At 38.5% G+C, this 27,875-nt stretch overlaps 7 protein-coding genes and 1 pseudogene across 9 annotated transcripts; 4 read left to right on the forward strand and 4 right to left on the reverse strand.

Annotated features, from left to right (window-relative positions):
• Positions 1-303: 303 nt before the first annotated feature.
• On the reverse strand, positions 304-2,731 carry LOC104735568 (UDP-glucose 6-dehydrogenase 3). The gene is made up of 2 exons (XM_010455383.2): positions 2,581-2,731; positions 304-1,996 (listed from the first exon to the last, which is right to left on the reverse strand). The coding sequence occupies exon 2, from the start codon at positions 1,979-1,981 to the stop codon at positions 539-541; it is 1,443 nt and encodes a 480-aa protein (XP_010453685.1). The 5' UTR covers positions 1,982-1,996; positions 2,581-2,731; the 3' UTR covers positions 304-538.
• Positions 2,732-3,769: 1,038 nt separating this feature from the next.
• LOC104735569 (ankyrin repeat-containing protein BDA1) lies at positions 3,770-5,668 on the reverse strand. Its single transcript, XM_010455384.2, has 2 exons — positions 5,233-5,668; positions 3,770-4,975 (listed from the first exon to the last, which is right to left on the reverse strand). Exons 1-2 carry the CDS (start codon positions 5,546-5,548, stop codon positions 3,891-3,893), a joined length of 1,401 nt encoding a protein of 466 aa, XP_010453686.1. The 5' UTR covers positions 5,549-5,668; the 3' UTR covers positions 3,770-3,890.
• A 251-nt stretch (positions 5,669-5,919) lies between these two features.
• LOC104735570 (microtubule-destabilizing protein 60-like) lies at positions 5,920-8,825 on the forward strand. The gene is made up of 8 exons (XM_087482201.1): positions 5,920-6,975; positions 7,077-7,122; positions 7,204-7,296; positions 7,388-7,507; positions 7,690-7,788; positions 8,107-8,166; positions 8,252-8,346; positions 8,492-8,825. Exons 1-8 carry the CDS (start codon positions 6,137-6,139, stop codon positions 8,625-8,627), a joined length of 1,488 nt encoding a protein of 495 aa, XP_087338327.1. The 5' UTR covers positions 5,920-6,136; the 3' UTR covers positions 8,628-8,825.
• A 291-nt stretch (positions 8,826-9,116) lies between these two features.
• On the reverse strand, positions 9,117-10,291 carry LOC104735571 (small ribosomal subunit protein eS19y). The gene is made up of 4 exons (XM_010455388.3): positions 10,099-10,291; positions 9,801-9,891; positions 9,525-9,708; positions 9,117-9,416 (listed from the first exon to the last, which is right to left on the reverse strand). The coding sequence occupies exons 1-4, from the start codon at positions 10,180-10,182 to the stop codon at positions 9,344-9,346; spliced, it is 432 nt and encodes a 143-aa protein (XP_010453690.1). The 5' UTR covers positions 10,183-10,291; the 3' UTR covers positions 9,117-9,343.
• Positions 10,292-10,484: 193 nt separating this feature from the next.
• LOC104735574 (putative mitochondrial-processing peptidase subunit beta, mitochondrial) lies at positions 10,485-13,638 on the forward strand. Of its 2 annotated transcripts, none has more exons than XM_087482202.1 (9): positions 10,485-11,199; positions 11,319-11,483; positions 11,577-11,714; positions 11,806-11,957; positions 12,053-12,161; positions 12,292-12,390; positions 12,532-12,597; positions 12,823-12,930; positions 13,028-13,399. In XM_087482202.1, exons 4-9 carry the CDS (start codon positions 11,812-11,814, stop codon positions 13,112-13,114), a joined length of 615 nt encoding a protein of 204 aa, XP_087338328.1. In that variant the 5' UTR covers positions 10,485-11,199; positions 11,319-11,483; positions 11,577-11,714; positions 11,806-11,811; the 3' UTR covers positions 13,115-13,399. The 2 variants fall into 2 exon arrangements, with proteins under 2 accessions (XP_087338328.1, XP_087338329.1); XM_087482203.1 differs by having other exon boundaries at positions 10,493-11,199; positions 13,388-13,638.
• Positions 10,525-11,723, forward strand: LOC147929243 (putative mitochondrial-processing peptidase subunit beta, mitochondrial pseudogene; annotated as a pseudogene).
• Positions 13,639-14,823: 1,185 nt separating the features above from the next.
• On the forward strand, positions 14,824-17,008 carry LOC104735573 (biotin carboxyl carrier protein of acetyl-CoA carboxylase 2, chloroplastic). The gene is made up of 7 exons (XM_010455390.3): positions 14,824-15,119; positions 15,492-15,533; positions 15,619-15,737; positions 15,840-16,155; positions 16,318-16,389; positions 16,523-16,588; positions 16,684-17,008. Exons 1-7 carry the CDS (start codon positions 14,988-14,990, stop codon positions 16,705-16,707), a joined length of 771 nt encoding a protein of 256 aa, XP_010453692.1. The 5' UTR covers positions 14,824-14,987; the 3' UTR covers positions 16,708-17,008.
• LOC104735572 (sister chromatid cohesion protein SCC2) lies at positions 16,957-27,229 on the reverse strand. Of its 2 annotated transcripts, none has more exons than XM_019234887.2 (29): positions 26,693-27,229; positions 26,148-26,257; positions 25,598-25,848; positions 25,438-25,525; positions 25,093-25,346; positions 24,699-24,806; positions 24,473-24,584; positions 24,156-24,252; positions 23,902-24,088; positions 23,361-23,792; positions 22,765-23,282; positions 22,483-22,693; positions 22,356-22,406; positions 22,078-22,236; positions 21,822-21,989; positions 21,430-21,729; positions 21,201-21,353; positions 20,835-21,004; positions 20,647-20,755; positions 20,172-20,333; positions 19,983-20,087; positions 19,648-19,881; positions 19,431-19,564; positions 19,048-19,344; positions 18,553-18,964; positions 18,200-18,292; positions 17,987-18,112; positions 17,663-17,894; positions 16,957-17,398 (listed from the first exon to the last, which is right to left on the reverse strand). In XM_019234887.2, exons 1-28 carry the CDS (start codon positions 26,959-26,961, stop codon positions 17,664-17,666), a joined length of 5,541 nt encoding a protein of 1,846 aa, XP_019090432.2. In that variant the 5' UTR covers positions 26,962-27,229; the 3' UTR covers positions 16,957-17,398; position 17,663. The 2 variants fall into 2 exon arrangements, with proteins under 2 accessions (XP_019090432.2, XP_019090431.2); XM_019234886.2 differs by lacking the exon at positions 16,957-17,398 and having other exon boundaries at positions 17,424-17,894; positions 26,693-26,974; positions 27,099-27,205.
• Between the last annotated feature and the right edge of the window lie 646 nt (positions 27,230-27,875).

Here is a 27,875-nt window from a genome sequence, read left to right on the forward strand (position 1 = left end):
GTGAGTTTGAGTATTCGGGAGAACGAGAGAAACAGAGAAAGATGTATAAGCACTGAGCGAAGTGTAGTATTGAAAGGGGTATTTTAGTAAATCGCCAAGAAAAGTTCAAAAGAGGGAGTGAAGTAGTGAACTTTTTGTTTCGCTAAGAGAATCCGACGTGGCAAGCGCGACCAATTGAAAAAGTGACTAAACAGAACATTGTTTAGTTGATTAATTATTGGACCAATAAAAAATGTATACAATAATATCAATCACTATATGGGAAAATTTGATTCTAAAATACTAACTGAAGAAGAAATCAACTAGAGAAAAACTTGTATATTTATGAAAATAATACTCAAAAAGCTTACAAGATTTGATAACCCAAGGTACATAATTACCAACAAAAACCAAACCTAAAATCTCTGTTGGAGTTCATAATACGAAGAACAAAAGCGACAATTATTGATCAAAACATAGTTAAAGATGAATGGAAAAACTCATGAGAATTTCGAAAAAAATGGAGAGAAAAATAAGCTAAGAAAAAGGTTTGGTTTGTTTAGGCAAGAGCAGGCATGTCCTTGAGCCACTGGTCCAATGGCTTACCAATGGAGTAAACAATGAACCCAATCTTCCTGAGTTTCTCAGCGTCCACAACGTTTCTACCGTCGAAAACAAAAGCTGGTTTCTGCATATTCTCAAAGATCTTTTCGAAATCGAGTTTCTTGAATTCGTCCCACTCGGTTAAAATGCAGATACCGTGAGCGTCTTTGGTTGCCTCGTATGCGTCCCAAACGACCGAGACTTGTTTCACAGTGGTGGGACTCATGGGCTGGAGATGAAGGGGGTGGTCCCAGTCGAATTTGTTCATGGTTAAGTCTCTTTGGATCTGCTCTTCAGTGACCTGTGGGTCGTAGATGCTGAGACGAGCTTTGTCACCTAACAGACCTTTGCAGACATCAATGGCTGGAGTCTCTCTAGTGTCTCCTGTGTCTTTCTTGAAGGCGAAACCGAGAACCGCAATCTTTTTGTTGGAGACTGTGTTGAACATTGAAGAGACGATGCGGTTAACAAATCTGGTTTTCTGGTAGTCGTTGATCTTGATGACTTGTTTCCAGTACTCAGCGACTTCAGGTAAGCCGTTGCATTCACAGATGTAGACTAAGTTGAGGATGTCCTTCTGGAAACAGGATCCACCGAATCCAACACTTGAGTTCAAGAACTTGGGGCCGATCCGAGAGTCTTTTCCCACAGCGTAAGAGACCTCTGAGACATTGGCACCAGTTGCTTCACAGAGAGCAGACATTGCATTGACAGATGAGATCCTCTGTGCTAAGAAGGCGTTAGCTGCAAGCTTGGAAAGCTCAGCAGACCAAAGGTTGGTAGTGAGGATCCTCTCTTCAGGAACCCATTGAGCATAAACATCTTTCAAGGCTTTAACAGCTGCAAAGCCTTCAGGTGTTTCACGACCACCAATGAGAACACGGTCAGGCATGAAAAGGTCTTCAATAGCAGTACCTTCAGCAAGGAACTCAGGGTTGGAAAGAATCTGGAACTTGATTCCTTTGCTGTTGTGTGTAAGAATCTTCTCAATGGCCTCAGCAGTTTTGACAGGCACAGTTGATTTCTCAACAACAATCTTGTCAGAAACCGAAACATCAGCGATCATACGAGCAGCGCTCTCCCAGTAAGTCAAATCAGCAGCTTTGCCAGCTCCAAGACCACGGGTCTTAGTTGGGGTGTTGACAGAGACAAAGACAATGTCAGCCTCTCTCACATGTTTCTCAACATCAGTGCTGAAGAAGAGATTTTTCCCACGGCACTGCTTAACAACATCATCAAGACCAGGCTCGTAGATGGGGAGCTGATCACTGTTCCAAGCATTGATTCTTGGTACAGAGATATCAACAACGGCTACTTCGACAGATGGACACTTAAGAGCAATGACCGCCATGGTTGGACCACCAACATATCCAGCTCCAATACAACAAATCTTCACCATTTTTGCTTTGTTAACCTCCAGGAAAATAAAAATAAAAAACAAATCAGATCCAACCATTCAAACATTTGTAAATAAAATAACATTTGAGAGTGTCGGTTTAGAAAGAAAAAAAACTCAGATCCGGTTTCGTAAGAGTTAGAAGATGCACACAAAATACGTTTTACGTAAACATGAACCAAAACATTCATGATCATGCTTAATAATGACTAATGAGCCGTTTAAAGCCGCAAAATAACGAAAATTACACACGTAGAGCGAGAAATTCAAATCAAAAATCGCAGATCTGGTACATGCAAAAGAACCGGCCGGTTCAAGGATTGAGAAATTAAAAAAAACAAAAAACAAAAAACGTTAATGAGAAATGAAATTACGTGAATTGTCTGCAGATCACCGACACAGATCGAACCTTAACTCTGAACACAATCACACCAAATTATATGTTTGGATGGAAAAAATAAGCATTCGAAACTAAAACAGATCCAAATCGAAACAGGAGAGAAAAAGCCGAGATCGGATCGCGAAAACACACAAAAATTGGATCGAGCAAAACACACAGATTAAGAGAGATTAAGAGAGGAAGAGAGAGAATTGATGGTTACCTTTTTTGGGTGAGAGCTACGTAGGCTCTGGTCTATAGAGTGATCGAAGAAAATGGAGGTGAAATCGGTAAATCTGACGATGGAGAAGAAGGAAGAAGAGCGGGGGTGAGTATGGAGTTTATATAGGTGGTGACATTCCTATATTACCCTTGAAACCGACAAAGATATAAACGCGGTTTAAAAGTGTTTTTTTTTGGTTACTTATTTAATTATTTACATTTTCAGTTAAAAATTAAATGACAAAACAAAAGGTTGAAAAAATGATGGGCCTCACAATGTTTGGCAGGTTTAAAGTTTCTTAAAATATTTTGACATTTATCCCATAGATTGGATTTCGACCAACATAATTTTGACTGTATTCTTATATATATATATATATATATATATATATATGTCAAATTAATAATAGTAAGTCATTCTAATTAAATCTATCTGAATTTGTTTTCTGGATAGTTTTTTCAAATATATATACTGGAAACGAAATAAATTCATTTATTGTCTTTCTCTCTTTTTTTTTTGTACTTGCATTGAAAAAGAATATGACTACTTGATACTTTACTAATCACAATAGATTTTATTTGTTTGTTAACGAGGTATTTTGCAAGCGTATTTGAGGCATATACATTACTGATTTGAATATTTTCTGTGAGTCGCGGTCCATTTTTTATATAGTTTATAATATTATTATTTTCCAAAAGTTTGGTGTTTAATTTCAATAATGTATATGTTAATCTACTTATTATAAAAACCAATATTGTATGAGTACTTAATTAGGTGAAGTCTGCAGGACAAACTTGAGACAAAATACTAATTGCACTTTGCTTCAAAACTCAGTCACACCTTTTTGAAGTGTTTCTCAAGCTATATATATATGAATATAATTATACAAAAAAATCACTAATAAAAAAGAAGAGTGTGGTTGAACTTACAATATTAAAACTATTGTGAAACAAAATTATATATACATATGTAAATCCAACCAATGAGAATATAACATAATTTGTTATACGTTGACGATTGACCAGCAAAACAGGCTGGTTTGTATACAAATCGATGTGGTTTGCCATGTTATTAAACTTAACTCATCAGTGGCTATAGAACGGTAAAACTCCAAATCATGTTTTGTAGATTCACTAATTATGTTTCTAGTTGACATTCGAATTAGAATGCGTCATACGAAACCTTTCACTTTTTAGCAACGTATACTTCTCTCAATTTATGTAGTCTTTTTATGCAAATAATATGCATCATTCATACATTCTAGAATAAAAATACAAAAGCAACAATAAAATAGTAAGAGGAAATCAAGATCACCTAATCACGAGCCTATTAGGCGCAACACCTTTAGCTTGATCCATCGTAGTGAAACCTTCCCAAACCAATCCACTCTTGGGTCCACGCACCTTAGTTCTCTTAGACTGCACCCATTCCCAAAACCAAACCACCAATTCCCAAAAAATCAGAAGCACGACCGTACCCACACCTGCGATCATGAGCGCTCTTGCGTTCGGCTTGATCACATCCCCTGCTATAGAGTAAGCGAAGAGCAGAGGAACGAACAGAGCGTGATACCAAAACGCACTCTCTTGACCTAAATTCAACAAGCGTATCATCATATAAATGGCAAAGGAGAAACCCAAACTGTTCCAAAACCATAACGAGATAAAAGAGCCTTCGTCCATAACCACTGAGCCCGCTTTCGGACTGCTTGTTTTTGTACTGTTTTGACCGCCACCACTGAACCCGCTTGTACCACCGCCATCAGACACGCCTCCGGGAGGCTGGAGACCGGTCTGATAAGTAGCTGTGACTATGAGAGTTGCGACCACTAAAAGAGCATTTCTTCTCTCTTCAGAGATCCAAGAATAAAACCGAATATTCTTTGTCCGTCTTGATTCTCTCCAAGAAAGCTTGGACGCGAGTAGGTCCGATGTTGTCTTAATCTTAACCAGAGAAACAGAACGTTTTCCACCATGTCTCTTAACCATTCTCTCTATCTCTCTGTTATCGTGTAACGCAGCGACGTCGAGAACAGTGAAACCGTTCTTGTTCTCAATGTTGACGTTAATCTTGGAACTCTCTAACATCAGTTTCATAGCTTGAAGATTGTTTTCGTACGCCGCGAGATGTAAAGGCGAGTGACCGTCTTTGTCTCTTCGGTTTATGACTCTTGTCTCGATCGACTCTGCATCTTTTTGACACAATCTTAGGATCCATCCCATGAGAACTTTAAGAACGATCAGTCCTTCTCTTTGGTCGTAGTTATTCACGGCGATGTGAAGAGCATTCTCTCCGTTCACGTTTGCGTCCACGATGCTTTTGGGGCAAACCAAGAAGAACTCTGATATCAGATCAGTCTTCTTTTTGCTTACCGCAACTAGCAACGGCGTCATACCTTTTGTTGGACACGAAAAATGAAATTAACGACTCGGTTATCAATCCGGTTAAGCCGAGTGTAGGCTATCTACTTCAACTGACAATACCAAATTAACGTAATTTTCAAACTAGTATTGGTCATACTTCAATACTATCTCCAAGATTTAAACTTGCTAGATACATTTTTTTTTTGTTTGGTAAACAAAAAACTAGATACATATATTATAACACCAGTAATTCGGAATAACTCAACAAAATGAGTAAGGGTATACGTACCTTGTCTCCCTTTAAGACGAACAAGGCTTGGATCAACCTTAACTAGTTCAAGAACTAACCAGGGGTGACCGTGATTGACGGCGAGGTGTAACGGCGTAAGTCCGTCAGCGTTAAGTTTCCGAGCAAAAGAAGGTTTCAAGTTCAAAATTTCCATGGCAAACTCTGTTTTTCCGGCTACGGCTGCCACGTGGAGAGGAGTATTAAAGAATGGCACGTGGTCGATTTTATCAAGAACGTATGAATCTTCATTGATAAGTTCGTATAGTAGATCGATGTTTCCAGATTTAGCAGCAGCTTCTAATGACCTTTGATCCATTATTGCAGAGACGAAAACAACAATGACGATTGACGAAGGTGGTTAAATATGAGGGAGATGACAAGACGTAATTGGCTACGAACTGATAACTAAGTTTGTGAATAAGGAAATTCCCGATACAAAAAAAACAAAAAAAACAAATGAGAGTTGAAAATTATTTATGACGTGGTAGTATACGCCAATCATTTTGATCCAACGGTTAGGATAATACGAAACTAATCTGCTTTTATTAGATGTGACGTGGCATTAAACGTGGATTAAAACAGCATTAAATCATTAATTTGAAGATCTAATGGACAAGATTAAGAAAATAAATGATTTCTTTACTAATCTAAGTTTATTTATTAAAAAAGGCACCAAAAAGACTAGCCGTTATTAGAGAGCTTCCAAAAGAGCGCCGCAACGGTCACATTTTGTTTTCCCCCAAATCTATCTATCTTCTTCAACTCCTTCTTATTCATTTTTACAATACTCCTCAAGAGCAAAGACAAAAAAAAAAACCTAATTCGTGTTGAGACTGATTCTCAGATCTAGATTTTGTATTCGTATTGCTCATTTGATTTCCAGATTCTGTTTTTGTTTTTTCCGATGGAGTCGTCGTTGGCATTGAAGAATGTGAAACCAGGTACTCCGGTGAAGGATCGGAGCAAGTTTCTTCAGTCCAAGGTTCAAGATACTTCCAAATCGCTGGAGAATTCAAACCCTAACATTTCGAGTCCGGCTAAATCGAAATCCGCGAAGAAATCATCGGCGCAGAAGAATCAGAGCCCGAACCCTAAGAACCACCCTACCCAGGCGGCGGTTTTCTCTCCCCGGAATCGGATCAGAGAGAGGAAGTTTGTTGTGGTGTCGAAGAAGAATTCGAGGAAAGGGAAGACGGATCCAGCGGTTACTGAATCGAAGGTTGCTGAGATCGAATGTAAATGCGGGGAGAGGAAGAAGGGGAACATGAAGTGTGTTTGTGTTGCGTATGAGACGCTTCGTGCTTCGCAAGAGGAGTTTTTCAAGAAAAGAATTGAATCGGAGGAGGAAATGGGAAGTTTGGAGGAATGCTGTAATCTTGGTGGAGATGGAGAAGAATCCGGAGAGACGGAGAAAATTGGGGTTTCTACGATGAAGAGATCAAGGGCTAAGGTGGTGGAAGAAGCACGGCAGAGTGTGCCTGTTTCTGGTAAAGTGATGAATCTTGTTGAAGCATTTGAGAAACTCACTTGCTTTAGTAATTCAAAGTCAGCCAACAAGAATGAAGAGAAGGAAACAGAAGAGGACATGAAGAAGCCGGTGAAACCTAAGTTATTGGAGGGTGAGAAAGAGCAAAACCAGTGGAGTTCTTCGTTTTGTCCATCTGAATTGGTTTTAACTGCTAAGAATCTCGGGTTAGACCCCAATGCCTCTGTTTCTTCGTCTTGGGACAGCACACGCGGCAGGTTAGTTCGTTATTGACTAAAAGAGTTTGCTTTACGTTTTCTTAACTGTTAGTTTTATGACTTTGTCTCGTTCTGAATTGTTTGATCTGGTGATGTTTCAGTGGTTTGAGTGGGAGTTCAAATGCTGGCCGGAGAAGCAGAAGAAATGTATGTGTCAATGGCATCTGATTTTGATTATTTGTCTTGATTTATATGTCAATTAAGTTTGATAATTTATGTTTATTGCAGAGCTTGGACTCGTCTACTACAATGGGAAGTAGAAGATCAAAGAAGAAGCAGGTTAAGGTCACTTCGTTGAAGCCGTTTAAGCTTAGAACTGAGGTATGAGTTTTTTTTTAGATGAAAAAACATTGAAAGTTTTGGGATTTCATGGTAGAAATTGACTTTGGTTTTATCTTTTGTTTCTCTGCAGCAAAGAGGTAAAATGAAAGAGGAGGAGTTTGCAAAAAAGCTTCATGAAATAACCATGGAGGAAGAAAAGATGAGAATCCCCATTGCTCAAGGTCTTCCATGGACAACCGATGAACCTGAGGTAAGCATGCTATGCTTGGTAACTTGCATGATTTTAATGGCAAAACTATAACTGTTTGTTATGGATCTTTCTTCTCAGAGAATTCAATCTCATGTTTGAAATGAAAGCAGACGATGTCTTGTTAAGTATGAATAGGCTTGCATATGGTCAAGTTATCATGCTAATGTTGTTTTCTGTTTCAGTGTCTAGTTAAGCCTCATTGGAAAGATATCACAAGACCAGTCGACTTGATGCTCCACTCAGATGTCCGGGCAGTAGAACGAGCAGAATTTGATTACCAGGTAAAGCTTGCTAATGCAATGATTAAATCTACATTTTTTTGGGTTTGAAGTAGAGTTGTGCCCTTACTTTTTCAAGATACCTTTAAATATAGCCGCTGGATTGACTTGGCTTCAATACATAGTTATACTGTCAAATCATTTAGGGCATACTTGTTTTCTTATCATTCTTAAGATGGTGTGTTGACAGTGAGAAAAAATGGTGATAGTGTCAAATTTTGTGTCCTTTAGTCTTGTAGCCAAGCCTATCTTGTCTATAATAACTTAGCATAGTTCTAAAACATGTCTCCATGTTAAAAGTGTGACTTTTTGTTGTTCTAGGTTGCCGAGAAGATGAGCGTCATTGAGCAATATAAAATGGAAAGAGAAAGACAACAAAAGGTAAAGCTTATGAGATATAGTGGCCATATCCAATAATAGTGTCTTGCTCTATTATTGATTCTGATAAATCCAACATTTTTTTCAGCTGGCGGAGGAAGAAGAGATAAGAAGGCTGAGGAAAGAATTGGTCCCAAAAGCACAACCAATGCCATACTTTGATCGACCATTCATTCCAAGAAGGTAAAAAAACTGGTAGATTTAACCTGTCCTCTTGAAATCTCCTTTCTTATATAGACAGTGGTAAGTAGAGATAGTTATAACTGGTAACAATGAACTGCAAAAGCTGATACAATTGCTTCTTGTTGTTTTCTTTTATCATTAAAAGGTCGAGCAAACATCCAACTGCACCACGAGATCCCAAGTTTCATATACCACAACACAAGAAGATCAGATGCTGCAGTTCATCTTCTTGGAGTGAAACTGGCTCCTGCATGAGCGATTTCCAATATCAGTTTCTCTAAAAAGCCTCCTTTGGATTTAATAAATATATTATCCCTGTCCATATTGTCATTTTTAAAACTACATTACCTTCTGTAAGAGATCCAATCAAGCAACCAATTAGTTGCAGTTTCACAGATTCGACTATCATTCTTGTTCCACCTTTGTAATAATCTTGTCTACACCTAAGAAATGAGAAAGTTTTTATTTTGTTTGCAAAATCCTGTTGCTCTTGTTGAGAAATATTTGGAGTTGTAACTGAGAGACATCAGATGATTCATCTAATACTAACAACTACTTTCATTCTTTCCACTTTTGTAAGAAATGTGAGTTTGCTATTTGTTTGCAGATTTAAATATCTGACATATCAAGAATAAAACTGATCAAGAAAGATTTAAAACGTTTCAAGAATTTCAAGAATAAAACGTTTAGTTCTGGTCAAGAAAGATTTAACTATCTTCCAGTTTAAATTTGGATAAAACTGACATATCAGAAGAGTAAGTTTCATGGAGGAGAGAGTAAACTGTTTCTTGATATATTTCTATGAAGAAGAGTAAACTTGGGGGTACAAAATCACTGTAAGAACAAAACTTCAACAGCTTGAAATATCAAATTAGTTCGTCAAGATGAACATAACAGAAGAGAGGAGTAAAGATCTAAAATCACAAAACCCAAAAATCTCAGTAACATTCCCGAGGCTCTCCCAAAGCAAAGCACAAGGAGAAAAACATTCAGCTCTTCATGATTCAGCTGCAATACGGCCAGCAACCTGATCCAAATCCCGTTGACCACTTGAAGTAATTCTTCTTCCTCTGAGGCAGAGAATGAAAGAGGAAGTGAGAAGAGAGTTAGGCATTCCACAAGGTCTTGCTTGAAACAAGTTGTTTCCAAAAGTGCATATGCAAAGATTTTATTTTTACCCTTTAGTGTCGAGCTCGACGATGCTCATAGTGTCCAACTGTTGGAGAATATGGCGAGCAATACCACCACTGCTCTTACAGAAATGAGGTGGACGACTTCCATTTCTTTGGCTACCACCATAGATTCTTCGGAAAGCACCAACACCAAGACCACCTCTCAAGTAAATCTTCCTGGCCATAGAAGCTACACCAAACAAAGAGATCAACAACATTTTTACAATGAACTCTATAAAGAAACAGAAACAAACCGAAGAGAAAAGATAAAACTTTTTATACCAGCTCTAATGTAGTACCAATCAGGGTCGTATGGAGCAAGCTCCTTTAATCGACCAGTCTTCACAATGTCTGTCCATAGAGGTAGCTCGATCTGAATCAGACAAAAGTAATCATTTGTAAATACATTGAATTTCTAATTAGCCACCTATATGATCATTTCTATCTATATATCTCTGCCTCAGTCGTTTTACAGATTCAATGCCTCAATACAATATCAGAAGCTCCCAAAGTCCAATTCTTTCCTCCAACTGAAGCAAAATCACAACTTGAAAGAGAAGCAATGAAGCCTACCACTAACCTTTCCAGATCGCTTGAGGTGAGAAGCGTAAGCTTTCACGAAATCGTGAGGAGAAACATCTTTTACGGTTTTACCAGTCGCCATTGCCACGAGAAATGAAACAACTCAACTGAATCACTCCGTAAAGCCAAAAGCTTTCGATCTCCAGTCAGAAAGTGTATTTATATATATCTGAGCAATCAATCAATTTTTTCAATTAGGGTTTTTTACGGTCCGGGTCTCATCCTAAAATCACATTTAACCCGACCCGTATTAAACCTTGAAATTAGGACCCATTAAGGGCCCAATACATCGGTTTTATTCTAGAAGGTACAGTACGTCGTCGTTTCAATGGATGCTTCTTACTTGCCGAGTCGTTAAAAAGTTCATATATCCCTACTAGACTAGAGAGAGAGAGAGGCCGAGCTAGGGAAGCTAACACAAGCCATGGCGATTAAGCAGTTACTGACCTTGGCTCGAAGGTCACAGATAAGTTTATGTCTCAATCAAGCTATACGATTGGCTTCATCAGCCGTCGTTTCTGTGTCTCCGTTCACAACAACTCCGGTAACTTCTTCTTCCTTTCCGCTGCCGCAAGTTATGCCTTACGACAACGCGGCGGAAGCTGTGAAATCGAAGCTGAAGAAGCTCGAGAATCCTGATTTAAGATTCCTCAGATACGCCTCGCCGCACCCGATACTTGCCTCGCACGACGATCATATCTTGTCTTCCCCTGAGACTCGTGTCACCACTTTGCCCAATGGTCTCCGTGTCGCCACCGAGTCTGACCTCTCGGCCAAAACCGCCACCGTCGGAGTCTGGATTGACGCGGGGTCACGTTTTGAGTCGGATTCTACAAACGGTACGGCTCATTTTCTGGAGCATATGCTTTTCAAAGGCACGGGGAGGCGCAGCAGGAGAGAATTGGAGGAAGAAATCGAGAACATTGGAGGTCAGTTAAATGCGTATACATCGAGGGAACATATCACGTTGTACGCTAAGGTGTTGGATTCGAATGTGAACCAGGCGTTGGATATATTAGCTGATATGTTTCAGAATTCTGAGTTCAACGAAGCAAGAATCAACGAGGAGCGAGGTGTGATTTTGAGGGAAATGCAGGAGGTAATCTATTGCTTGAGTCGTACGTTATGTCGATGGTGATGGTACACTAAAAAGGCTTTGTTTGTAGGGAACTAGTCGGAGAAAACTAATTCCCTATCACTTGCATTTGTGTTCATTAGGTTGAGGGACAAACGCAGGAAGTTGTGCTTGACCATTTGCATGCAACTGCCTTCTAACACACAACTCTGGGAAGAACTATCTTGGGACCTGCTGATAATATCAAATCGATCACTAGGGATGATCTTCAGAACTTTATAAAGACTCACTTCACAGCTCCCAGAACTGTAATGTTTGGAAACCATACAGTTTTATCATTTGCTATCAGCTGTAGGCTTTTCTTTTTTCCATATTGATTCATCAAAAAATATGTCTTTCAGGTGATTGCTGCTGCAGGAGCTGTCACACACGAGGAGATTGTTGAGCAAGTGAAGAAATTATTTACGAATGTTTCCTCTGATTCAACGTCCACTTCTCATTTGGTTGCCAAGGAACCTGCCAATTTTACAGGCTCTGAGGTATATTAGAAACCAATATTATTGATTTATTTTTGTGTTTCGTTCGCATTTCATCTCTCTTGATTCGTTTCTTTTAAAAATTATTGTCAAGGTCCGTATGATTAATGATGACCTACCCTTGGCACACTTTGCCATTGCGTTTGAGGGAGCATCTTGGACAGATCCGGATTCTGTTGCACTTATGGTTATGCAAACTATGCTGGGATCATGGAATAAAAGTGTTGTTGGGGGCAAACACATGGGGTGAGAATTTGCTTATGATTAGTTTAGCTTTGCCATTAATTTCTATCAAAGTTTTGAGAGGAATTGATGTCATTCAATATTATGTATATGAGCAGCTCTGAGCTGGCCCAGAAGGTTGCGACTAATGAAATAGCTGAGAGCGTAATGACTTTCAACAACAACTATAAGGATACTGGTCTTTTTGGCATTTATGCTGTTGCTAAGGTGAACTTAGAATTCCATATCATAGTAGCATTTCTTACTTAAATTGAACATTTTTAACACAAAATTTTGATTCAATGATATATGTTGTGGGAGTACATGTCTTTTACCTTTTTTGGGTACTATTTCTCAGCCTGATTGCTTGGATGATCTAGCCCATGCCATTATGTACGCGATAACCAAGCTAGCTTATAGGGTCTCAGAAGATGATGTGACACGGGCCCGGAATCAGGTAAAAGTTCCAACCATCTTGCCCAGCATTCTCTTACTAATGTTCCATGTGATTGTCGATGCTTCTCTCTTTCATCATAAAGGTTGCATATGGAAGATCAATAGCAAGTACTGATTATTAGTTTTCTTCCTCCTATTGCAGCTGAAGTCTTCATTGTTGCTTAACTTAAATGGAACTACCCCAGTTGCTGAAGATATAGGTCGTCAGGTATGACATCCATCTTGTTTGACGTATAATAGGCTGATCCTGTAAACCTTCTGATTAGAACAGAGCGTATGATATAAGTTTATTGGTTCAAAGAACATAAACCCCAGCTATTCTTTGAAGCCCAAAAGAAACTGTAGGTTCTCAGTCTACTTTTGGGATACTAGGCCTATCATTTTCAAATTTGATCAGGAATGCCTCACCAGGTAACTAATTTTGCTTTTACAGCTGCTAACATATGGTCGTAGAATCCCAACTGCCGAGTTATTTGCAAGGATTGACGCTGTTGATGCCAGCACCGTGGGACATGTTGCCAACAAATACATTTATGACAAGGTTAGTTATCTGCTTCTTTTTGAAAAGTTTTGGATTAGCTTAGGGTAAAAAAAGAAAGTGAAACCAGGACACTGATAAATCACATTGGGATTTGTAGGACATGGTTATCTCAGCCATTGGTCCAATCCAAGAATTACCAGACTACAACTGGTTCAGACGCAGAACCTACTGGAACCGATACTGAGCCTTCCTAACTTCCCCTGATTCTTCCACACACCTTTTTATACCTTTTTTTTTTTTTTTTTTTTGTCTCTGGAGCATAAATTCAAAGATAGATTAGATTAGATTAGCAAGTAATGATAGGTTAGAATTCATTTATAATTTCCCCAACCGGGTGATAAAATAAGATTAGTGAAGATGAGAGATGAGAGATGTTACCCAAAAGGCCAAAGGCTGAGTAAACTCTTTTGACCAAAGATTGATTTATAAGTCTGTTGGATTTGTGAAATGAATGCAGATTAGATGGAAACAACCTCTCAAAAGTTGTGGAGGTTTCTCATGCCATTGTAACACATCAATAAGGGTACAGCTGAACACATAACATCTGTGTTGGTGTATATAAAGAAAAAAATACAAGGACAGACATAATGGAACTGAAAAGAAGACAAAATGAGCGGGTGTCTAACAAAACAACAACACTTGACAGGTTTGGTGAAGTTAGTTAAATGAAAATAGTTGGTTTTCTTCGTAAGCATCGAAATCAGATTCTAAGACCATCCACAATGGTGTGGGACTTTTTTTGGTCCCCCACATTTAATACTAATATTTTGAGGGTTTCTTATTTTTAGTAGGAGCATTGGTGTGTATTTGGGTTTGGTCCCCCAAATAAAATAATATTATTTTGAAAGTTTAAAGATTAATTATTTAAAGAAAGAAAATACAAAAACATACAATTTAGAAATTAATAACATTAAAAATATAACATAAAAACATCAAAACCAAAACAAACATTTTATTCAACTCATAGAAATTTTAAAATCAAACTTCATTATCCGGAAGATGTCCAAAGTTTGTCCAAATATGCTCAATCAAATCATGTTTTAGTTGATCATGAGCTTGTTTATCCCGAAGTCTTGTTTGACGAGTAATCGTACTGCTGATATTTGAACCCACACCGGCGGCACCAACGGTAAATGTTTGATCCACATGTTCTCCGTGTTGAAATTCAGAAATAATGTTTCGGTAACTGTATGTATGTCGTTCGTCTTCGACAATCATATTATGGAGTATTATGCATGATCTTATTACATTTGCCATTTTGTTTTTATCCCATAAACGAGACGGATTTTTAATAACGGCGAATCTAGCTTGCAAGACTCCAAAGGCACGCTCAACATCTTTCCTAACAGCTTCTTGTTTTTTAGAAAAGAGAGATTTTTTCCTACCTTGTGGAAGTCGGATTGATTGAATAAAAGTTGCCCAATTTGGATAAATACCATCAGTGAGATAGTACGCCAAGTTGTACTCCCTTCCGTTGACAACAAAGTTGACTTCCGGAGCTTGACCGGTTATTATGTCATCAAAAACATTAGATCGATCAAGAATATTAAGATCGTTCATAGTACCTGGAGCTCCAAAAAAGGCATGCCATATCCAGAGGTCATACGAAGCTACTGCTTCCAACACAATTGTAGGTTTCGTTAATCTGGCAAGATTTTCCGGTGAAAAGAACAGAACGTCGTGGAGGATCGAATCGCCTTCGTGGTCGCCGTCAAGAGGGAGAAGAAAGAACTCGGGATGATTTTGTCTCCCGAATACATTTTTTTTAGACCTAGCTTATTCGAGAACAAATCACACGGCTACACGTGGCGAAGAGGACGGTAAAAAAACGTCCCCAAATAAGAACCGTTTTTCAGATATTGGGCTTTTTTCATTTAAATTTAAATCCAATAAATATTGGGGACGGGCCAAATCCACGCCATTGTGGATGGTCTAAGTAAGACTAAGAAACACATCTCTCCCTTTTTCTCTCTCTCTCTCTCTCTTTCTCTCTCTCTCATATCTCTCCTCTCCGCTTCCTCGGTTTCATCGTCTACTGCATTTCATCTGTCTCAACAATGGCGTCATTGTCAGTACCTTGCGCCAAGATCTGTGCCCCGAACCGGCAGGTTTGTTCTCTTCCTGGAATCTCTACCCGACGATGGCAGCCGCTACACAGTGGCATCTCCTTTCCCTCCGGTGTATCTCAGGTTTCTTCTGCTCCCTCTTCTCCCTATCTCTCTCTCGCATATGAAAAAAAGAAAAAAGTGTGAGCCTTTACGAGAGATGATTGGCCTATTTATGTGAAGTTTTCGATTGGGTAATTGTGATCTGTTTAGTGTATATATAAAGTTTCCATTATTACTGAAGTTGGTGTGCCCTCGTGTTTAACAATTGAACTTACTTTTCCTGCACACTTTTTCAGTCTTCTGCCTTTAAATTATAACAAATCACTTGCAGATTCATAAGTTGATATAGTCATACATTTGTGCGTTTACGGTAATATACATTTAACGATGATGATCAAGTTATTGTCTTTTTGAATTTAGTATACATTGAATCATAATCAAAATCTTTTACAGACTCATTCTACAATCTGGAGGTTGAGTGCAACAACCAACGAGGTAAAGCCTTTGTCTTTTTACCAACAAGGTTCCATACAATTAATAATAGGATGTAACTTTCTTACTCATTTTCGACTTTACCAAGGTTGTTTCGAACTCTAGCCCAGTGACTAATGGTGGTTATCTGAACGGAAAAGCCAAAACCAATGTTCCTGAATCCGCCGAGCTCTCTGAATTTATGGCTAAAGTCTCGGGTCTTCTTAAGTGAGTCCAAATCCAAGGAATCCATACCACCATCTTTTAGTTTAGTTTCTTTCAATGAAACTAATCAAGCACTAAACATTTTTTTTTTTAAATCTTATTAAGGCTTGTGGATTCAAGAGACATAGTGGAACTTGAACTGAAGCAGCTCGACTGTGAGATCGTTATCCGAAAGAAGGAAGCTTTACAGCAAGCTGCACCCCCGGCTCCAGTTTATCACTCAATGCCTCCTCTAATGGCAGACCTTCCAATGCCTCCAGCTCAGTCAGTGGCTCCTCCTCCTCCTCCTCCTACCCCCGCCTCAACGTCTGCATCAGCAAAACCAACAACCGCCCCGTCCTCCTCTCAACCTCCACTCAAGAGTCCTATGGCTGGTACTTTCTACAGATCTCCTGGACCCGGTGAACCCCCTTTTGTCAAGGTACAAGAGGATGCAAAAAAAAAAAGAACTAAACAAATCATTGGTTCTTGGATGAAGTCGAATCAAAGTTTTGATAGTTCTGTATCGAGAAATCAATCATCGAGTGAAAAGACATTACATTTGAATGTGATATGGGTTTATTTTTGTGTTTGCACTTTGCAGGTTGGAGATAAGGTGCAGAAGGGTCAAGTTGTTTGCATTATCGAAGCTATGAAACTGATGAACGAGATTGAGGTTTTATTTTCTTTATAACATTACAATAACTTACAATCGAAATTTGCGAATTTGATGATTATATATGTTTGTGTAATCAAGTATTTGTGAGTTTTCAGAGTCTTAAACCTGTGAAATTATGTCTTGAAAATAGGCTGAGAAGTCAGGAACCATCACTGAGTTACTGGCTGAAGATGGAAAACCAGTCAGCGTTGACACGGTACTGTTGTTCTCTCTCCCTCTCTCCACTCTCTGGTGTGTTCTTATTTGAATCGGTTTTCAGATCCTTTAAGTAATGGTGACTTCTATATGCAGCCTCTGTTTGTAATCGTATCTTGAAACGATGAAGCATCCTTATAGCAGCTGGTTGAAAACATCTTCAAAGTCTCGATTTCCCTATACCGTCCGTGCTGGAAATTATCTCAGGTTAGGTTGGTTTGGTTTCAGTTTTCTATTCTTCCTTGCGAGCTTCAGTAGAGACTTTTGGGATTTCACATAACGTATTATGCACGTCTTTTAGAATAATAAATTTGACAAAGTAATCATTTACTCTGTTGTCATGGTGTATGTATTGTATCAAATATGTTCAGATCAAGAATCGTGTTTTTTTGTTCACTCATGAAATGTGTTGTTCGGATAATTTAGTTAGCTTTACCACTACTGACAAACAGTATTAGTTAGCTTTACTACTACTGACAAACAGTATTAGTTAGCTTTACTACTACTACTAAAAGAACAGGCTGCATGAACGTATTCAACTGGCCCATTACAAGCCCGTAAATATGGGCTGTTCTAAATTAAGTTTGATTAGAAGCCCCACGAGTTAACCCATATATGAGTGACTTAAAATCCACGCGCATCATAAGCGCGTGTCATCATATTCTCCGGGTTGATCACAGTTTTTAGCATTTTTCGCCTATATCCGGATTCCGGAAACTGATATGATCAAAGCGCGTGAAGCGGTCCAAAGCTGCACTATCTGTATTTCCTCGTCTGCCGATAATCTTGCACTGCTATACTTGGAACTGTCCTGATATGTTGAATAAAATAAAACATTTGAAATCGGAAGTAATCTATATATAAAAATGTAGTTTGAACATTAAAGATGATACTTCTACTTTGATTTTTTCTCTTTCCAAGAAAATATTTTAACGTTCTAACTTCGTTTTTGTCTTCCTAATTTAGTAAGAAAGGTTACTGTACATTGGTTAAGAGCCTAAACAACAGCGTTCTTGATATCTTTGTAGTGCTGCTTTATGTACAGTAATCTAATAACAGGAGCAAGGGATCTCACTTTATCTTCTGTTGCTACTTCTGGTGCTGTAACTCAGTCTCCGAGAAGCTCCTCTTCCACCTCCTCCATGCCATCCTTTGTCATCTTCGTCGTCATCTTCATCATCTTCATTGTAGGCCACTGCTTTTTTAGCAGATCTTGAAGTTTTTCTTGGCGTTGGGCGTTTTCTCTTGAAGCTTGCTGAATAGATGGTGAAGTCAACTGTATCTTCTCTCATTGCGTTCTTAAACTCCTGCAAGAAAGAAAGATGAATACAATAATGATTTCGGTGCCCAGGGATTTAGATTTTACAAGTTAAGAAGAAAAAGGCTTTGGGGTTTTGACCTGATATCTCTGAACTAAGTCTGGATATGTTGAAGGTAAGTCGGTGCGAGTTTCGCTGAGATCAAAGGCAATGTTTTGTTTGGACAGAGGATCTCCTAACTTCAATGGTTCCGTTGGAGAATAGGCCTGAGATATTGTTTTTATCCAACAAAAATCACGTTCCGTGAACAAAGTTAAAGAAAAAGAATAACAAGCGGAAAGAGAAAACCGTACTTGGCACCGGTCATCAATTAAGCTGTACGTGACTTTTAAGTATCTCTTGAGCTTCAAAAGAAGTTGTATAGCTATAGCTGCTAAGCAATCAACCTGAAATATATAAAAACAATGATGATATCAAGAATTCTAAATTTTGATAAACCATATGTAAAGCTGAACGACTGAACTGATCTGAAGTGAAGCATTGTTTTAAGAAAATTGAGTAAAACAAAATGTACCAACCTCATCTATGCAAGATTCGTTTTACATTAGTTATCTTCCATGACCGAAAAAGTGAAAATTTTATACAATAAAAGAAACCCAAATTTTAACACCCGAAGTATCACAGGAGAAAAAGGTATGAAAACTACCTGAATTTTCTGTAGATCATCGGTAGATAATTCAGGAGGATCAGATGAGGTCGTCTTGTGCACATCTGCGTTCCCATTGTGGACTTGATATGAAGTGAACTGATCCCTTGGATTTTGGTATGCTGCTCCATTGAGATCAATTGGAGTTGGATGGCCATAGGAATTCCAATGCATCGGTTCATCTTGGATTCTAGTGTTTAGATCCATCATGTGCATATGTCCGGGAAGCGAATGTTGTTGGTATGTTCCATTTCCGTGCTGAGTCTTTGTGGAATCTTTATGTAACGAAGCCTTCAAATTTGACTCGACTGCACCAGCTCGAATTTGCATTACTCGGTTTATGGAATATACAAGATAGAGCGGCTCATCAGGTGATGTGAATGGAAGTAAAGCAAGGGTTTCAGTGCAATACCTGTAAAGAGAAACAGTAAAGTTAGTTTTTATTTTACCACAAAGAGACTGTAAAGGTTTTTATTTGTAGCAGCAATTACTCACTTCAGAAATGATATTACTGATTCACTCCAGGTTGGATTATCAAACTTGCGAACAATCGAAGTCATAAATTTGTTTCGAGAAATCCGGTTTCCACGGATAAGCTTGTAGATCCTAGAGACGCCAAGTCTAGCTTGTGTGAGAGTACTATTAGTATGATCATTTTTCCCCGACATGTTTGTCGATCTCTTTTGCTGAAGACTTTGATTTGGTTCTGAAGTGACCTGGCTGATGGATTGCATGAAGATGAACGACATTTGGAGTCCGTCACCGAGACGGCTCTCAAAAAATGCCGGATACCTAATGAAAATGTCGAGGTGTGTCAGTGCGCTGATAATTGATGAGCAATTAATGTAAAAATTTGTGAAAAACAATCAGAGGATTACTTCTCATGCATATTCATTAGTAAATGATGGGCCAGCTTTTGGTTGGCCTCTTGAGGATCTGTCTCGAGGGCGATCAAATAAGGAACACACGTAATAGGATGAACTAGACCTTGACGTAGTACAACTTCCACTATCTGCGAAACAGAATACCTCTCAATGGTTCATACAACAGCAAAGAGAAAGAAGCAAAAAATTATTAATCGAAAAAAGGGTAAACCTTGAGAGCAGTCTGGCGAATTTGATCATCAAAGTCCAAGCATCTACCTAATATCTTATCCCAATACAACTGCACAATGCCTCCGCAAATGTTGGTGTCACCTGCACCAGCGGCCACGGGTACTGCATGGCCACCTTGCTCAATTGTTTTAACTATGTTATCACTGGCTTTCTCGGATCCCAATTGTTTTTCCGCATCAAGAAGGTATTCATACATATTTTGTAATGATTGCATCTGAATAATGAGCATTAAAAAAGTATGTAACCATATGTAAGCGTATAACAAAACATGTAAACCATATAAATCGGAAAAGCATATAGAATGGGTGATATTACCTTCATACGCCCGTTTGCTTCATCTGATAATGTACTCTCGATTATTTTTCCAATGTCTTCTTCCAACATGTACTCAGGTCGTGCAATTAGGATGAATCCTAAAGCCTACAAAACGTTTGGGGGTCACCGTTATTCTAGCATAACGCAATATCAATAATGAGTAACAGACTAGAACTGTATGCACCATACCTGCAACGACCTGACTTTCAAAGCAAGATCTTCTGTTTGGAGGTGTCGTTTAAATAAATTAAGACAGCCAGAGAGATTGAAAATCTTGCCACCCGAGGTGCTAATAAGAGTGTTTCCATGGCGGATAAGTAAGCCAAGACAAAAGAGGGACCGCCCAGCAATCTGAAGTAAACAACATATTTTCACCATTAAGCTTCTTTTTTTTTTGTTTTTATATGAAATCACCATTAAGCTTCAATTTAACCTGTTGGTGGGTTCATGTTATAAAGAATATGAGTTATTTCCACTCAGACAACACTAATGAGAATAGGAACAAACCCACAATAGCAACCAAATTTACACTCACAAATGCAAGCCATACCGACCCAGAGATACTCTGCTTGTAAAACGAAGTGCATGAAACAAGCCTCAAAGACCTTAATTCTGGTAAACATGAAAGAATCCTGACACATGATCATTTCAAAGTAAAACCCACCTGTGTGTTATCGGAACCTTGGGCCTCCAGCCGCTTAAAAAAGAACTGAAGAAGATGCTCAACTATGCTAACACCTTTTCCCGCCAATTTACTCACAGAACAGAGACACCTGAAAAGAAATGAACTTATGGGAAAGCGAAAATGATGTATAGAGCCAGAAGTGATAGTAGTTGAAAAATAGAGGGTACCTAACACATGCATGAACAACAGTTAGAAACGAATGTCGAACAATCATATGCTTTAGATCTTGTTCTAGATCTTCTGTGACACTTAAAGGCAGCTTGCGGATCAAGGGTAGGACAGAATCGATAATGAAAAGAATACTCTCTAGTAATTGTGCTCCAGTTCGACTATCACCCTGCAACAAATACAAGACGAAAGGCAAGTTAGCAACACTTTTCGTTGGAGATGCTACTGTGCACACGATTCAAAGTTTATTGCTTCTCTGGATTATTACCACTAATATTTTCAAACAAAACAAACATAGATATGCTCTTAACAGTATCATTCCTTTACAAAATTTAAGAGAATCTTGACAAGATTGGCCATATAACCTGACTCTTCATATATGGCTGTAGGGTGATGACAAACTTAGTAGGGTCTGAGGCCGGTGTACACAGACCAGGATCCACCAGACAAAAAGCATGCAAAACAAGTACATAAGGAAGTACTTGCACCTCTCCTTCTTCGCGGCTCATTTCTTCGACCTGAGGGAATAAAAGATGTTTATTATTGGTTCTCGACCAACCCATTAATGCACAGACATGGAGCTTTAATGTTGACCTGTAATATTTTTTCCAGTAAGCACTTGCATATCAACTCGCAACGCCTGCGTACTGATGCAAGAGCAACTGGGTTAATACCAGCAGCTTTAGCTGCTTGAGGGAAAAAATCCAAAGCCAAGGCACGCTTAATAATTGTCACAAGAAGCTGGTGGTTTGGGGTCCTGCTTAACAACCCAACCATTTGTTTGGTTTTCTTTTCCAGTTCCACTGGAATGGAGCTAGCATCACTAGCAAACTGAGTATGATGCCCTGGAGGTTCCTCAAACCAAAATTCATAGAAAGTTTTGCACACAAGATCCTGCAGATGAACAAATATGTATTATCGGTCTTGTATTTAAGCATGATATTACACCGAAAAGTAAAGACAATGCATACTAAATACAAAATTACCTGAACGCTAGACTCATCATCACTGATACGAGATAATATCTCCGCGCACGCACTTGTAAATTCAGAGAAGTTGGGATTTGAAGTACACATGTCACGTATTATCTTGATGGCTCGTTTTCGAACACTCACTCCAGTATCTTTAATCCTCTCAGCAACCTTCTCAAAGTACTGCAAAAAAATTCCATTGGTCAGCATAGAAACAGCAATAGTGAGGAGTGTGATATAACAATAATGCTACAGGGAAATGTAAATTTACCTTTATACCAACATCAGGATGTGATGCAATATGCCTGCCAACAAGTTCCAGTGCTGCTTCTCTAACCGATATTGCAGAATCACAAAACCTTCCTTCAACAGCCAACTGAACACGCTTATCACAAAGTACCTCTGGATCAGCTTCAACAATTATACTAACCTGTCATCGTCAATAACAGAATAATAATCAATGTATTATCAACGCTGGACTAGAATAACTGTACTCTGACTTTACGCCCAAACAGAATAACTATGTGTTTTAACATTTTGCTCACTTACTGCTCGCAAAGCTTTGGCCCTAATATTGGGAGCGCTCTCTCTTAAACTAGCCTGAAACAAATAATACAGTTAAAACAAAGATGAAAACCCAAAAAAAAAAAAAAGGACGCACGCAAAACCCACTAACCAGAAGCATGTGTAGAATCTTATCAAATCCTCTGGAAAAGGAATTATTTAGCCCAAGCGCTAAAGTAATCTTCTTGATAGCATCTCTTGTCAAGAACGAATTAGTTGCTCCCGAGTTACGGATTATTGACTTTGCTTTCAGTCTGGCGATGTAATATTTGAATTTCTTCTGAGATTTCGGGACATCTTTATACCAAAGGCACAGATAAAACCTGCACAAAGCACCTTCCATAAAAGACCTACCGATATTCAAAAATCCGTGTGAAAGAAGTCAGGAACAAACCAGCAAATGAAAGTATGCACATCATCAACAGACCCTGCATCCTGAAGGTAATTCAAGAGCATCTGTTGCACAACTTCAGTCTTCGTGATCATATTTGAGTTTTCGATGTTTTCTTCTGATTCCAACTTACCAGTACTCTTGGTGTCCGTCTTGCAGTAAGACTGTAGTACAAGAAGTTGCCTCTTGCACACGCAAAACGGACAGTGCCAATTTCGACTTGGAATGTCTAGTTCCTTTAAACCCAAACAGTCAGCATGAAACCGCCTTTGACAGATTTGACAGACCAATAAGCTCCCAGCCGTTTTACCTAAACAAACAGCGCAATCTTTTGCGCAAACTTGGTCGACGCTAGTTTCACTATCAGATTCTAGTGACGTCCAGAAAATTTCTTTACTGCAGAGGACAGCATCACGTTTTAACCTTGCAGCAATTGTACCCAGCAAGTCAATGGCCATTAATCGAGCAGAGATATCTTTTGATTTCAACCCTGCATTATGCAGCAGTATGACACAGAGAACCTGCAAGAGTTGACCTGTCAGAGTGGAAGAAAACATTGACTTGTAACTAGAAAAAACACAGTAACACAGTACAATTACCTCAAGGATAGGAGACACGGATGGATATTCAGGAATATTTAATGCTGTCAGTAAATCTATAACAAGATTCTCGATAATCAATTTGATCTCTGAAGCATCCTGACCCTTAAAACTGGCAAATCGTTCAAGGACACGAGTCCAGAAGAGGCAACATGTTTCTGTAGCCGCTTCATGACATTTAGTTAGGTAGCCAACATCAGCTGGGATATCCAGTATGGAGTTTCCACTCGAAGCCTGTCTCGAGGTTTCAGGAAGGCTTGTGCTGTTGTGAACCAACTGAATAAGCAAAGCAGTGACCATTTGAATCTGCCTCTGTTCTTCATCAGGGAGAAGATACGCTCTCAATGCTCGTTTCGAGGAAGGTAACTTCCATAGTAATTGAGATATTTCATCTATCACATACGTTCGGTGTTGAGCATATGAATTGTATATCTGCATTAAAGCAGACATTTAAACATATTTTAAGAACATTGCTACGGGAAGACACTGACATTTATAACAGATAACACAGGAAAGATGTGGAGTAAATGGAAAGTCTTACACCACCGATTAAGCTAATTGATTTAAGTTGTAGAAGTTGGATGTTTTCCACCAGAAATGTCGTAATACTTGTCTTCAACAATTGTAAAATGCAACTGTCAGACAACCTTTCTACCAACAACAGGTCCTTGAGTAAGCCAAGAATAGTGCAAAGTTTCTGTTGTGCAGTATTCACTGCTCCAGAGATCCTACAAACAGAAATAGCAATGGGAAAATGAACTAATATCACAAACAAATGGGTATTAATCAGTAAACCTGTTCACTGCCGACTTCTTCACTTTGCCGATCTTTCCTATGCGCCGCCTTTTGCTGGCTGAGCCCATGTCATGATCGTGATCATCATCATCATCACCTAGAAGAGCATGTGGCACATCGATATATTAGAATTAATAAGAACATAACTTGTGGAGTATAAATGAGAATATTAAAAACAGCATAGTATGCCTGCGGCACAATCATTGTGCTTACATACTAGGATAATTATCAAGTTTCAGAATAGGGAATGACATGCCATGCATTGAAACAGAATATTTATAGCAAATAAAACTTCCAAATTAAATTGGAAAAACAACCTTCAAATGCAACATTTTCTACCGGTTTACTTGCAGTACGGTATGATGGATCATAAGCAGACATAACAGCCATCATTTGGTGCCTAGAAAACTCCAGAATTCTCTCAATTATCTGATTGAGAAAAGTATAAAGATAAAGATGAGCCACAAATATGGTCAAACGGTAGCAGTGTGCAGATAAAAATTAACAGACTTCAGGGAAAACAAACACTTAAGAAGCACTCACCTCCTCCTTGTAGAGCTGCTTTGGCATATCACTGTTGGCCATCACTGCAAGTGATGCATGGATTGACTCAAGGGCACCAAGAACCAATAACACTGAATCTGAATCTGCCTGAAATGTTTTTGCGTAGAAAATGTTAGGAAAAAAAGAAAAAGAAAAAACGTATTTGTCACCTCTAATATTAAAAGTGATCATTCAGCACACAGTCAGAAGAAATAAATCATTAATGCATCCTTGCAGGTCTAAGAAACTATATTTCGATCAGAGAAATAATGAGTTTGATTGAAAGCTAAATTGTATGATAAAATAGTCCATGAGTCAACTGCAACATGAAAGAATCCCCACAACTGTAAGGCATGAGAGGAGCATATAGACAGCCAAACAGAAAATTACTCACATGTTCACTATAAATGGACAAGCCTTCTGCCCTGTGTATCTGATGATCCAGAGTGTGCAATAACCTCGATAGAATATCAACAGGTACCATATGCAGAAGCATTTTCGACCGTATAGACATCAATTCATTTACAAGAACACGGACTTCATCAACAGGCACTGGTAACCACTCTGCTTCATCCCTATCATCACCAGAGACTTCAGCTCTGCCACAGAAGTCTTCTAACATCTCACAAAAGCTTGTTACAATGGACTCTAAACAAGAGTTAAGAAACTACAATTAGTTAGAGGGTAGGGGTAAATGCAATGAAAACAAGCTTTTGTGACAAGCTTCTAACAAAAAGACCTTGCAGCACAGATGGATCTGGTTGAACTGAAAACGAGTCATCTTTACGTTTCTTCTTTCCCTTTGGCTTCTTGGAAGCAGAAATTTCCTGCAATTTAATTTAGTTATGCCCACACATAAGAAAGCCACTTGTAGGTGACGATTATGATAATGGGCTTACATTCATGGTACTCGTTTCAGGCCGAGAGTCATGATACGCGGTAACATCTTTCGGTGACTGGTTTGTCAAAGGTTCGTGCTGCAAACTATGATCTTCAAGATGATTTGATGGGAATACCCTTTTCACAGGTTCAGGTTGTATATTCCTAGCTAAATGATTATCCGTCTGCCGTTGAATCTGGACAGGAACACTTGGCTCAGAAATTATCTTTTGAGGCTCTTCATTGGTAAAGACTGAATCGCAGGTCGGACCTGATTAATTTAGAAAATTGTGATAAATAATAAACACAAACATATTGAATCTCTATCATACACAAACGCAATAACAACCAAACAACTAGAAAAGCTTAGCACAATGGAACGTGGAATAGAGGTTCAATACCACCTGACTGGGTGAACAAAGAAGGAAGATAACTTCTTAAATGCATCTTAAATGCGTACCAAATATTTGAAAAAACATAAAGGATTCTTCAATATTTCCCCCGAAATCTGTAATTACTCCATAGGACAGTTCAGCCAAAAAAGGAAAAAAATGAGAAGGTTTCATTTACCGGGGATAACATACTCAAATGCTCCAGGATTGCATCGTAGAACTTGATCGTATAACTGAGAATGCTCCACAGAATTACAATTAAGAGCCACAGCTTCGTTTCGAAGATCCCTGTAAGATAAATTCAGAGAAAAATAAGTTAGTCTCGACATGAATTTTCCCGTGGAACAGAAAATGCGCTCCAGCATCACTTAATTGAAGGTTAGCTTTGAAAATAATCGCTTTAACCAGTACAGAACAATATGTTACTGATAACCTCACCGGCAAAATTAACAAAACCTGAAGACGTAAACATTTTATAATCTTCTTTATATTACAAAATCAGCCAAGAAAACAACAGATTATCGTAAATTAGCTGATCCGTTAGCTTCACATATGAAACACGAGATAATCAACTTAACAATACTAACAACGAGTTAGATTCATGTATAAGATTCTCAAACAAAATTTCACCAATCCAATTGAAAAAAAAAGAAGCACAAACTAGTTTCTGATTCCCAGAAGCGAAATTATAGTTGCCAAATATGAAAACGATAGATCGCTTACAGATAAGAAACGTCAGTCTCGTGAAGCATGTTTGCGATTCTACTGGATTGCGCTAGAATCTCACTGCGATCCAACGACCTGTAACCACTACGTTGGGCAACCTCATCGAAGAGCTTGAACTCCCCAGGCTCAGCGGCACCGCAGAATAAAGGTAACGACGGTAGCGGCAAGTTAGGAGCAGCCTCGGACTGAACAGTATTAGCCAAACCAATCCCGAACTGAGTCGAAGTCGAAGTCGAACCCCAGCCGGAACTGCTTTGATTGCTCATCTTCGGGATCGAACTGTAGTCACGAATTCAAAAAATTAGGGTTTCTAGGTATTCAGATTCCGGAAAAATTCGAAGAATCAAAGAGGAATTTGAGGGGGATTGAAGCAAGTGTGAAGAGTCATGGAGAGAATTGAGACCTAGATTTGGGAATTAGGGAAGAATTTAGAGGAAATTAGTAAGAGATGCAATTGGCGGGGAAAGTAAGTAATTGAGAAATCTTCCCCTGGAATTTTCCTCAATTTTTTTTTTTTTTAGACATTAAAATGATTATTAAGGTTTTAACCTATTGTGAATTATATTTTTACCCTCGACTCTCACTTGATATAAAGCAAAGCAGTTAACAATCGTGGAGTGAGGCAGGGGTAGTTTCGGGTAATAAAAATTTATTTTCGTAGTCAGTGTGGTTTTGATATTTTTAAACGATAAGTTAACTAATTAATGATAATAGTTTCAACAAAATATTCATTTTCCTTTTGTTGGAATAAAACACGATGTTTAATTTATACATTTTTTTTTTCTGCTAATAAGGAAGTAGTGGGCTAGGCCTAGTAATCTCCCAGGATCCAGGACCAGTTTTTGATATTCATTTTTTTTTTTTTTTTTGCCAAATATTTGCATTTTCATTTGGTGCTAAAACTATATCCTTTGGAAGATATATGAAATATGATTGCAAGTAAAATATATATCATACATGTAATATTTCTAATACGAAACAACAATAAAAAAAAAGTTTATAAGATTATATCAGTTAGTAGTATATAAGTTTTCATTTAAAAACTCGAATTAGCAATGGTGACCACGTTGGAAAATATGAGTCTATGATGAAGTTCTGTCTTGGAAAACTCCAAAGAGAAATGTTGGAAATGCAATATTGGAATCTCATGGGGAAAAGAACGAACAAACTTTGTGGTCTT

The sequence above is a fragment of the Camelina sativa genome, chromosome 13 (assembly GCF_030686135.1).
Source record: "Camelina sativa cultivar CO46 ecotype springtype chromosome 13, ASM3068613v1".
NCBI classification, from domain to species: Eukaryota; Viridiplantae; Streptophyta; class Magnoliopsida; order Brassicales; family Brassicaceae; genus Camelina; species Camelina sativa.

Excerpts from the sequence above, each read along its gene's own strand:
- LOC104735574 (XM_087482202.1), top strand. The coding sequence starts at position 11,812 with ATGATTAATGATGACCTACCCTTGGCACACTTTGCCATTGCGTTTGAG. Across the intron at positions 11,958-12,052 it reads GTTGGGGGCAAACACATGGG|CTCTGAGCTGGCCCAGAAGG; the intron begins GTGAGAATTTGC and ends GTATATGAGCAG. Across the intron at positions 12,391-12,531 it reads TGACACGGGCCCGGAATCAG|CTGAAGTCTTCATTGTTGCT; the intron begins GTAAAAGTTCCA and ends CTCCTATTGCAG.
- LOC104735571 (XM_010455388.3), bottom strand. The coding sequence starts at position 10,182 with ATGGCGACTGGTAAAACCGTAAAAGATGTTTCTCCTCACGATTTCGTG. Across the intron at positions 9,892-10,098 it reads ACCTCAAGCGATCTGGAAAG|ATCGAGCTACCTCTATGGAC; the intron begins GTTAGTGGTAGG and ends TGTCTGATTCAG. Across the intron at positions 9,709-9,800 it reads TTGGTACTACATTAGAGCTG|CTTCTATGGCCAGGAAGATT; the intron begins GTATAAAAAGTT and ends TGTTTGGTGTAG.
- LOC104735573 (XM_010455390.3), top strand. The coding sequence starts at position 14,988 with ATGGCGTCATTGTCAGTACCTTGCGCCAAGATCTGTGCCCCGAACCGG. Across the intron at positions 16,156-16,317 it reads GTGAACCCCCTTTTGTCAAG|GTTGGAGATAAGGTGCAGAA; the intron begins GTACAAGAGGAT and ends TGCACTTTGCAG. Across the intron at positions 16,390-16,522 it reads AACTGATGAACGAGATTGAG|GCTGAGAAGTCAGGAACCAT; the intron begins GTTTTATTTTCT and ends TCTTGAAAATAG.
- LOC104735568 (XM_010455383.2), bottom strand. The coding sequence starts at position 1,981 with ATGGTGAAGATTTGTTGTATTGGAGCTGGATATGTTGGTGGTCCAACC.
- LOC104735569 (XM_010455384.2), bottom strand. The coding sequence starts at position 5,548 with ATGGATCAAAGGTCATTAGAAGCTGCTGCTAAATCTGGAAACATCGAT. Across the intron at positions 4,976-5,232 it reads TCGTCTTAAAGGGAGACAAG|GTATGACGCCGTTGCTAGTT; the intron begins GTACGTATACCC and ends GTCCAACAAAAG.
- LOC104735572 (XM_019234887.2), bottom strand. The coding sequence starts at position 26,961 with ATGAGCAATCAAAGCAGTTCCGGCTGGGGTTCGACTTCGACTTCGACT. Across the intron at positions 26,258-26,692 it reads GAGACTGACGTTTCTTATCT|GGATCTTCGAAACGAAGCTG; the intron begins GTAAGCGATCTA and ends TTTATCTTACAG. Across the intron at positions 18,965-19,047 it reads TCAGTAATATCATTTCTGAA|GTATTGCACTGAAACCCTTG; the intron begins GTGAGTAATTGC and ends TTCTCTTTACAG.
- LOC104735570 (XM_087482201.1), top strand. The coding sequence starts at position 6,137 with ATGGAGTCGTCGTTGGCATTGAAGAATGTGAAACCAGGTACTCCGGTG. Across the intron at positions 7,297-7,387 it reads CGTTTAAGCTTAGAACTGAG|CAAAGAGGTAAAATGAAAGA; the intron begins GTATGAGTTTTT and ends GTTTCTCTGCAG. Across the intron at positions 8,347-8,491 it reads CGACCATTCATTCCAAGAAG|GTCGAGCAAACATCCAACTG; the intron begins GTAAAAAAACTG and ends TATCATTAAAAG.